At 41.3% G+C, this 10,514-nt stretch overlaps 2 protein-coding genes across 4 annotated transcripts; one reads left to right on the forward strand and one right to left on the reverse strand.

The window, feature by feature from the left end:
* Window positions 1–118: 118 nt before the first annotated feature.
* EMB1025 (Pentatricopeptide repeat (PPR) superfamily protein) lies at window positions 119–3,798 on the reverse strand. 3 transcript variants are annotated; one of them, XM_012984034.2, is made up of 3 exons: window positions 1,135–3,667; window positions 578–941; window positions 119–472 (listed from the first exon to the last, which is right to left on the reverse strand). In XM_012984034.2, exon 1 carries the CDS (start codon window positions 3,238–3,240, stop codon window positions 1,144–1,146), a length of 2,097 nt encoding a protein of 698 aa, XP_012839488.1. In that variant the 5' UTR covers window positions 3,241–3,667; the 3' UTR covers window positions 119–472; window positions 578–941; window positions 1,135–1,143. The 3 variants fall into 3 exon arrangements, with proteins under 3 accessions (XP_012839488.1, XP_088683005.1, XP_012839486.1); XM_088826879.1 differs by having other exon boundaries at window positions 1,103–3,667; XM_012984032.2 differs by having other exon boundaries at window positions 578–3,798.
* Window positions 3,799–5,413: 1,615 nt separating this feature from the next.
* LOC105967079 (uncharacterized) lies at window positions 5,414–7,528 on the forward strand. The gene has a single exon (XM_012991642.2). The coding sequence runs from the start codon at window positions 5,414–5,416 to the stop codon at window positions 7,526–7,528; it is 2,115 nt and encodes a 704-aa protein (XP_012847096.2).
* The last annotated feature ends 2,986 nt before the right edge of the window (window positions 7,529–10,514 follow it).

Consider the following 10,514-nt stretch of genomic DNA (forward strand, 5'->3'; position numbering starts at 1 on the left):
AATTGATTAGTTCGGACAAAATTCCATGCTCATAGTGTCGAGTTCTGTTAATTTGTTGATGGTATGCATCTTCATATAGCGGCTACTACCTTATCGACAAATGCTTATCGCACGTGAATGAATGAATGAATGATCTCCATTTCTTCAGTAACACAGATAAACTACTATTAGTACAAGAAAATGATGTAGTAAGTGATGAATTCCTACATCTATTACAAATGAACCGCTTAATTATTATTGCCATAACCGTAATAGACGAATCAATTGTACTCGATACTTGTACAACAACCTATTTGCATATTTACCTGATATATAAATAGGAGGATCATATGTAGATACTAATACTCTGCAAAATTGACAATGATAACGACAACTTATAGAGCGAGCGCCTATTTTCGCGAATCTCCAAGATGATAATATTTGGAGCCAAAAGTTGCGTACAAGTGTCTGAAAAAACTCCGTTGATCCTATTCTGCATGTCAGCAAATAAAGCATTATTATTAGGTTGGAAGCTTCTAGAAATCCAAATTTCTGTCTAGAATTGAAAAATTCAAAGAAATGGTCATCACTCGCTTACCCAACCAAAAGACCAGTCGATTTCTTTCAGCAAACAACGTTGGCTGCAAAATCGAAAGGTATAATGCCCGCGAGAAGATGCAACATAAACTTGTGAGATGCAGAGGTTTTGAAGGCATCGTAGTAAAACTACGAGACCTAAATTAAGCACCTTGGATCACGCCATAGGACCATGGGGTGGGCCCCCCAAAAGCAAGCTCATCCTCGTTTCACGAAAAGTTCACAAAAGTGAGGGCCTAAAAGCACAACTGCAGCAAAATCGGGGATCAACTAGCAAATACTTTGCACTCATCCCGTTTTTTTTTTTCAGAGGATATGGGTTAACCCAAGTTGCTCGAGGGAGTCAATTGTGCAAATATCACATCCTGTAAATCCAAAAACCAATCATTTTACTTGATGAAACTATCATCCTGATTCAATTAGTTCTTTTACATGCGTATGCACTCAATACCATAACCGAAGTATCAGAATTTCACGAACAAAAAGAAAGTGATAAATATATTCGAATGGTTTTACGGAGTTATACTCATTTCGAGAGAGAAGAATCCGAATCCGCACCAGTCAAAATCACAAGAACAATTCACTCCAACATCTGTCAATGACAGCTCGTATTTTCTTCGGTTTACAGATCTCTCTAACAACTTTATCCCAAGTGGACGCTTTCGGGTGAAGAAAACATCGAAGCATCACTTCTATAATTTTGGACGCTCCATCTATTCTCTGCCGTTTGTGTAGTCTCACAACTAGTTCATCTAGAAACTCTCCACCATTTCGAGGCGGATCGGGCTTCTCCTTTAAACTCGCTAAGAAAATATTGCACGTAACCGAATCGGGATCGCACCCTTGATCCAACATGCTATTTAAAAGATCGATAGCATGGGGAATTCTACCCTGCTTGCACAAAGCATTAATAAGTACGTTGTAGGTGACCACATCGGGTTTCGCTTTTTTACACTGCATCTCGTTAAATAAGTTCAAACCCTCTCTTATCGACCCGTCGTTGCAAAGACCATGAATCATCGAAGTATAAGCCACGGCATCGGGCGACAACCCTTTTGCCAGCACATGCTTCCACACCGTTAGAGCATCTTTCGACTTTCCGTTCTTGCACAAGCCGTGAATAAGCACGCTGTAACAAACCTCGTTATCCATGTAATCCTTATCGACAACCTCTTTCCACACGAGAAGCGCTTTATCGCAGTCTCCGACTTTAAAGAATCCCCTCATCAAGGCGCTGTACGTGAAAGCATTCGGCGCGCAACCTACACTAATCATCTGAGAAAGATACTCTTCGCCTTCGTACGGTTTTCCTTGCCGACACAAACCGTCTATAAGAGCACTATAAACAACCGTATTGGGCTTGCGTCCATTTTCTTTCATCTTGTTAAACAATTCTAGCGCTTCTCGAGATTTTCCCTCTCGGAACAATCCACTAACAAGCGTCGAATAGCCGTACTCGTTTGTCCTGTACCCTTTTTCCTCCATTGTCGTTAGCACGCGCATACCATCAGTAGCTCTCCCCATCTTTACAAGTCCATTAATTACGGTTCCGTAGGTAACGTCGTTCGGGAGGAGTTTGTTCGACAACATCCGTGTCAGAAGATCGATTGCCTTGTCGAGCTTTCCTTTGAGGCACAACCCATGTACAAGTGTGTTGTAAGTCACTTGATTCGGAACGCAGCCTTTCAAGAACATATTGTCGACCAGCTTCGCGGCCCTCGGCAGGTCGCCCTTCTTGCACAGCCCGTCAATCAAGACATTGAACGCCACGGGGCTTAGATCACACCCCTCTATTTGCATCTCGTCCAACAAAACAACAGCGTCGTCGATTCGATTCTCCTTGCACAACCCATCCATTAGTGTGCAATACGTGTACGCATCCGGCCGGTATTTCAAATCGGGCATTTCCCTGAAAACATTGACAGCCCTCGCGACGAGCCCCACCTTGCATAGTGCTTTGATCAGTAAATTACAGGTCAGCACATTCGGCGAGATGTTCGTTCTGTTGTTCACGACGTGATCGTAGAAATCCAAAGCGTGGCGGTATTCGCCTTGTTGGATGATCACATTAAGCACGGAGTTGAAAGACCTGACGGTTTGTTGACACTGAAACTCCGTTACCATTCTGTCAAATAACTCAACGGCTTTACGGTATAAACGGAATTTCGCACAAGCTCGAAAAACTATAATGAAGTTTTTCTCGATAAAGACTCGTCTTTCGCGTTTCATCCGTTGAAAAACAATCTCCAAGGCCCTGAAATCTCCAGAATTGGCATGATGTTCGATAAGGGAGTAGAATGTGGAGTCACCCCTTCTGTAAGAGCCAAGCTTCGGAGAATTTACGAATATTTTATCAGATATTGGAGGACCCTCAAAATTAGGTTGGGATTCATCTGGAGCAGTTACTACTCTATTAAAAAAATGAGATTCATGAACTTCATTCAAGTGCTCATCAGTAGTGGATGCCATTGAAGAGAAGAAGAGGAAGGGGTGGGTTCGAAACGGTAATTTCCGAGAACCGAAAAACGAGTTTTGGGATAAGTCGCCCGATTTCGGGATATGAATACGAAATTCGAAAATATTTGTCCTGGCAGAAAACAGAGCATTGTCTCTGTGAAAACAGACCCTTTGCATCAGCCTAAAATGGTCCAATGCCTTACTCATTTCTCCATTCCTTACAACCCATCATTTCTCCACAACAGCTCTATCAGGCATTTCATCGAACACCCTCTGCGCATCAGTGAATTCTCCACATCTTGTATACAAAACAATTATTAACTTAAAAAGAATCAATTTAACCAGCCGATTAGAAGAATCTCAGAGTTTCAAGCAAGCCCATGTATTACTTTACCCATTTCTCATATCCAACTCAAGCGCACACACTAATTTCTCCATAACTTGAAACCCTTCAAATATGTTTTTTCCAGCTTACTAAGATCCGGTTTCCGTCCAGGAGGAGTGGCGGCGTCGCGTGGGCGGAGCTAATGGCGCCGGCGACGGCCCACTGTGACGTGACGTGGCTTGGGATTGTTCTCTGTTTCGGGATTCGACTGTGTGCGTGTGTGAGTTTTATGTGCTCTTTATAGTTTTGTGTTTATTGCAGGTTTTTTTTTTAAACAAAATCCGTAGCACAACTTTTGGGTTTATTGCAATTACTACCCCTGTATTGTATCGAATTGCTAAAACAACCACCCATATTATTTTACTGGCAAAACCTCCCCATGATTCAATGTTCTTTTAGCACACAATCCTCCCTAATTAATTAAGGGTACTAATTGCTAAACAAAATTAGGCATATGGAAGCTTTTTGCTAGTGAAATAATACGGGTTGGTTTTTTAGCAATTCGATAGATTATATGGGTACTATCTGCAATAAACTCCACAACGTTTTTGAGTTTTTAAAATACGTCCCCTTAAAAAATAACTTATGATTTTCTTTTTCTTTATTTTTTTTTTAAATTGAGTATATAAAGCTTGATAAAAGAAAATTTATGAATCAATTTAAAAAGTTTATGTCAATATTGTTGATGGAATTTATAAACCTTCTTTTAACTAAGTATATTTGTAGACGAATAAAATTTAAGCCAATTAAATGGCTGAATTATATATGGAATAAAGTTTTATCCAATGGCATTTGTGTATTATACATAGCCAAAGGACTTAGATGTCAATTGAAGACCCGTATATATGCGGTCACATATACATTTTTATCAATTATATATTTTGGAATTTAATTAAATTAATTTCTAATTTAAATAAATAATTGATATTAAATATATATTAGCCAATAAGATTATTTCTTTTCTCCCAAGTTATAAAGAGATAAATATCAATTAATTATTGGCCAATAGAATTGTTTCTTCTCTTCCAAGTTACAAGAGATAAATATCAATTTAAATTGCGCCAATCAAATCGCGCCACATCATCAGTGAGGCCCATCAAGGACTCTTATTCTACCACTATAAATAGAGACCCTCCCTTCACAATTCGAAACACACAACTGAAGGAGCAAATCCGTAGGAGCAAAATTCTCTCTACAATTCAAGAAGCAAGGAAGAAGAATTCGTAGGAGGTAAGATTCTCTCTCTACATTCAAAGTGTTCTTCGTCAAATTCAAGGTGTTCTTGAGCAAATTCAAGGCGTTTTTCATCAAATCCGGCGTTCGATCCGAGATAACGGTGCCAAACCTTCGGATTAACGTTAATCAATTCAAGTCAAGATCATTGGAAGATTGAAGGGCCAAATCCATCAAGAATTTCAAGATCTTCAAGTTAAATTCAGTCAAAGTTCAACGTTCGATCCGAGATTCAAGTCGCAGGACCCTTGGAAAACGTTATTCAAATCCAAAATCAAATCCGGAGAAGATCAAGTCAACGACCCGACTCCGAAAATTCAAGTCAACTATATATTGTTCTAGAGAGAAGAATCAGAGGATTAAAATAGAGATTGTAACCCGCAATTTATTTATTTTAATTCAATAAAATCATCTTTGTTCAATTTTTCTTGTTTGTTTATATCGCAGATAAGAATTTGTTGTTACAAATTTTGGCACGCCCGGTGGGACATCTCTACCTCTCATCTCTTCTCTCTCGAAGATCCTCGAAGGTAACCGCTCGCGATGAAGGCTGCTACTTCGAATTCATCAAGTGTAGGCGTAGTTACAAGGAGTATGGCTAAGAAACTGCAGGCATCCTCCGAGACTAGCTCGACACCGCAAATCATTGAGAAAGGCTCATCACCTCTCGTCAACACAGGTGAAGATGTGGGAGGATCTAGAGGAGAAGCTTCATCATCCACGTCCCGTTCGACATCAAACTACTCTGAGGTGGCCCCCGTCATGACAACACATGCTACGACCATGGAGGAGCAAATGGCGAGCTTGACCAAGGCCATTGAAGGGCTAACAAAACACATTCAAGAACAAGACTCCCAAATCGCGATATTGAGGAACAAAGTTGACGGTAGTCACGACATGGGAAAACAAGGTGAAAATCACACCGAAGCTATAACTTCTGCAAGGCGACATCCAACCAACAGGGAGAAGAGCTCAGCTGAAGAATTCCAGGTTTCGTCAGAGGGGTTGATTCCTATAGACCAATTGAAGGAGTTCATCATGGGAACTATCAAGAACAAATTCGATGAGGGTTCAAAATCATCGTCAACATACACCAAGCCATACACTCTAAGAGTAGACGACTTGAAGATGCCAATTGGTTACCAACCCCCGAAGTTTCAGCAATTTGATGGCAAGGGCAACCCAAAACAGCATGTGGCACATTTTGTTGAAACTTGCAACAATGCTGGGACTTTTGGAGACTACCTCGTGAAACAATTCGTTCGATCATTGAAGGGGAATGCTTTTGATTGGTATACGGACCTAGAGCCGAACTCAATTGACAGTTGGAGTCAAATGGAGCAAGAATTTTTGAATCACTTCTACAGCACCCGAAGAACAGTGAGCATGATCGAGCTCACAAACTCTCGCCAGTGGAAAGAAGAGGCCGTCATTGACTACATTAACCGTTGGAGGAATTTAAGCCTGAATTGCAAGGATCGATTGTCAGAGCCTTCAGCTATCGAGATGTGCATTCAAGGAATGCAATGGGGACTCCAATATATCCTGCAAGGGATTCAACCTAAGACTTTCAAAGAGTTGGCCACTAGAGCGCATGACATGGAGTTGAGCATTATGGCTAGTGGAGTTGAGGGACCACCAGTTCAAGAGCCTCGACAGTCCAAAGAAAAACAAGACTTTCGGAAGGGGGGTAGAGTTTTCTCTAAGACCTCAAGCAAAGAATCTTTGGCAGTGAATGCAACCCCTATCAAATTTCAAGGAAAAGTGAACGGAAACAATGAGGAAAAACAAGATTTTTCCCAAGAAAGAAGAAGACTTACTCTAAAAGAAATGCAAGCAAGGGAATATCCATTCCTCGACACCGATGTGGCTGGAATATTTGACGATTTGCTAGGTTTAAAACTTATCGAATTGCCTGAAATGAAGCGCCCCGAAGAAGCTAACAAGACCGATGACCCAAAATACTGCAAGTATCATCGGTTGGTCGGGCACCCAATTCATGATTGCTTCGTATTCAAAGATAAAGTTATGCAGCTAGCTCGCCAAGGGAAGATATCACTCGAAGAGATCAGCGCCACTACAAATTTTGTCGTCACCACTTTTGAGTCCCTTGACATGATGACAACAAACGTACACAGAGGAGATGATGATTGTATCAACATCTCATGCAACGCGATAATTGAAAAGGAGACCGCTGCTAGTGGAACGACTCCGTCTCTAAATGAAGTTTGTACCGTGATTGGTAAATGCATGTCAACAATGACTTTCGCTGATGAAGATTTACTTCTTGGTTCCAAACCACACAATAGGCCGTTGTTTGTTGCCGGCTACGCCCGTGAGCAGAAGGTGAATAGGATTTTAATCGATGGAGGTTCTGCAGTCAATATTTTGCCGTTGCAGACTTTAAAGGAATTGGGAATCTCCACGGAGGAGCTCAAAACTAGTCGCTTGATGATCCAAGGATTTAATCAAGAAGGACAAAGGGCCCTTGGTATCATAAGGATAGAGTTGTTAATGGATGATATGTTGTCCACCGCACTGTTCCATGTCATTGATGCAAGAACCTCATATCGCATGCTTCTCGGACGACCTTGGATACATGAGAATGGTGTGGTTCCTTCTTCTTGGCACCAATGTTTCAAGTATTGTCGAGACGGAGTAGTTAAAATAATACTCGCCGATGAAAAACCGTTCACCGAGGCAGAAGCCCACTTTGCCGATGCTAAGTACTATCTTGATGATGAGAAGACGGTAAAGGCCAAAGAAATTCTACCAGTTGAAGAACCAAAGCGAAGAAATAATCAAGACAATGCCCCTTTAGCGTGTGAGGCTTTGAAAGATTTGATGTTTCCCCTAACACCAATTGACGAGAAGTGATCAACTTCTCAACCTCCTAAAGGATTTGTTCATCCCACAGAAGGAACCCAAGAGGAATACGAAGAATTCTCCGAGTCCCAAATGACAAAATGTTTTGGCCCAAATGCTTATAAACTCTTAGTGAAAGCTAGTTTCAACCCACGTGAAGATTCTACGCTTGGAAGGCTTCCTGCCGAAGTTGTTGGCGAAAAGGTGCATGGCCTCAATACTACTCAGATAATGTTGAAAGAAAAGGGACATGTTATTCAAAGTCCTAGAGTTGGTCTTGGATTTGTTCCACAAAAGCCAATTCGTATTGCTATCAATAGAGCTACCAGTAATTACATAATCGAAGATGAATTCTCATGAACATACGATTTTCTTGAAAGTAGAACAAAAGTGAGAAGGACATCCGTCTTTGATAGGCTTACACCATCTGTCTTTGACAGACTCGCGCCATCCGTCTTTGATAGGCTTGGACCACTTAGAGAGTGAGGGCATGAAAAAGGCGACAAACGAGGGTTTGATAGACTTACGCCATCCGTCTTTGATAGGCTTGGACCACTTAGAAAGTGGGGGCATAACAGAAAGAACAAGCAAGATGTGGGTGTCTCTAATACTAAAATCACCAAAACACGAAGGATTCGAAGTTCAATTCCATCTCGCATGAAACGGCGTACTTATTTGACCATATCATGTGGTGAAGAGTTGAAGGCTAAAATGCGAACTGTCGTCTTTACAAAAATCCAAGACGACGAGGAAGATGACAGAGAAAGTGTGGCATCATCGTATCATATCACTTTAAGTGAAATAGACGTGATTGAGGAGGAAGACGCCGAAATTGCTCCACCCGAGCTTGAAGAAGGAGTCAAAGCCACCATCGATGAGTTAAAGGAAATTAATTTAGGAGATGCGGAGAATCCTCGACCAATCTACATTAGCGCTTTACTGGCTGTCAACGAAGAGGAGACTTATATTGAATTGTTGCACGAGTTCAAGGATGTGTTTGCATGGTCTTATAAAGAAATGCCCGGATTGGACCCAAAAGTGGCAATACATCATCTCTCCGTGAAGAAAGGAGCTCGCCCTGTAAAGCAAGGCCAACGTAGATTTAGACCTGAATTAGTCCCTGCAATTGAGGCTGAAGTGAATAAACTTATTGATGTTGGTTTCATTCGAGAAGTCAAGTACCCAACATGGATTTCAAGTATTGTCCCTGTCAGAAAGAAGAATGGACAAATTCGTGTATGTGTTGACTTTAGAGATTTGAACGAAGCATGCCCTAAGGACGACTTTCCAATGCCAATAGCCGAACTAATGATTGATGCTACTACGGGCCACGAAGCATTATCATTTATGGATGGGTCATCAGGTTACAATCAAATACGAATGGCGCCGAGAGACGAAGAATTAACAGCCTTTCGCACTCCTAAGGGCATCTATTGCTATAAAGTGATGCCATTTGGCTTGAAAAATGCCGGTGCTACATACCAAAGAGCCATGCAGAAGATATTTGATGACATGCTCCATAAAGATGTTGAATGTTATGTGGACGACTTGGTAGTTAAATCCAAAAGAAGGGAAGATCATCTCCAAAATTTGAGAAAAGTCTTCGAGCGCTTGAGAAGGTACCAATTGAAGATGAATCCATTGAAATGTACATTTGGTGTTACTTCGGGGAAGTTTCTTGGATTCGTAGTTCGTCACCGAGGCATAGAAATCGAACAAGCCAAGATTGATGCAATTTTAAAGATTCGCGAGCCTAGGAACATTCATGAGCTCAAAAGTTTGCAAGGAAAGTTGGCATACCTAAGAAGGTTCATTTCAAACTTAGCCGGTCGATGTCAACCATTCAGCCGACTCATGAAGAAAAATGTTCCCTTTGAATGGGATGAAGCTTGCACTAGTGCCTTTGAAAGTATAAAATCGTATTTAACGAAGCCTCCTGTGTTGATTGCACCAGTGCCCGGACGATCGTTAATACTCTATATTGCTGCTCAAGATCGATCTGTCGGGGCTTTACTAGCCCAGGAGAATGATGATGGAAAAGAGAGCGCCTTATACTACTTGAGTAGAACAATGACACCAAATGAATTGAACTACTCGCCAATCTTAAAGACATGCTTCGCGCTCATTTTGCAATTCAAAAGTTGAAGCATTATTTTCAAGCACATGTTGTCCGCCTAATCTCAAGGATGAATCCTCTAAAGTATGTTATGTCAAAACCCGTCCTATCCGACAGACTCTCAAGGTGGTACCTACAATTGCAGCAGTTTGACATAACATATATTCCACAAAAGGCTGTGAAAGGGCAAGTCCTAGCCGATTTCTTGGCAGAACATCCTATCCCTGCAGAGTGGGAGTTATCCGATGATCTACCCGATGAAGATGTTCTTGTGATTGAAGCTAGTCCTCCTTGGAAAATGTACTTTGATGGAGCTTCTCACAGAGAAGGAGCGGGCGCCGGAGTAGTATTTGTCACATCCAACGGCGAAGTGTTGCCTCACTCTTTTACCTTAACACAAAATTGCTCTAACAATGTTGCTGAATATCAAGCTCTTATCCTTGGGCTAGAAATGGCAGTTGATATAAAGCAACTAAATTTGGAGGTATATGGAGACTCCAAGTTGGTGATCAATCAGATACTCGGATCATACGAAGTTAAGAAGCTCGATTTACTCCCTTACGTCGATTATGCTAAAAGACTTATCGGATACCTTGGTGATCTGACGATAGAACATGTGCCTAGAAATGATAACAAACAAGCGGATGCATTGGCAAAACTTGCTTCTACTTTAGCCATGCCCGAAGACGGAGCTCATATATCAATTTTCAAGAGGTGGGTCGTACCACCAATCGTTGAACATGGAGAAATTGAAGAAGACGAAACTCGAGTGGTTTACGTGTTTGAAATCGAGAAGGAAGATTGGCGTCAATCATTTGTGGATTACTTGAAGTACGAAAAGTTGCCTAATGATCCACATCAAAGAGTTGATATTCGACGTCG

Source organism: Erythranthe guttata, chromosome 12, assembly GCF_056151865.1.
Source record: "Erythranthe guttata isolate IM_541 chromosome 12, IM_541, whole genome shotgun sequence".
NCBI classification, from domain to species: domain Eukaryota; kingdom Viridiplantae; phylum Streptophyta; class Magnoliopsida; order Lamiales; family Phrymaceae; genus Erythranthe; species Erythranthe guttata.

Excerpts from the sequence above, each read along its gene's own strand:
- EMB1025 (XM_012984032.2), bottom strand. The coding sequence starts at position 3,240 with ATGAGTAAGGCATTGGACCATTTTAGGCTGATGCAAAGGGTCTGTTTT.
- LOC105967079 (XM_012991642.2), top strand. The coding sequence starts at position 5,414 with ATGACAACACATGCTACGACCATGGAGGAGCAAATGGCGAGCTTGACC.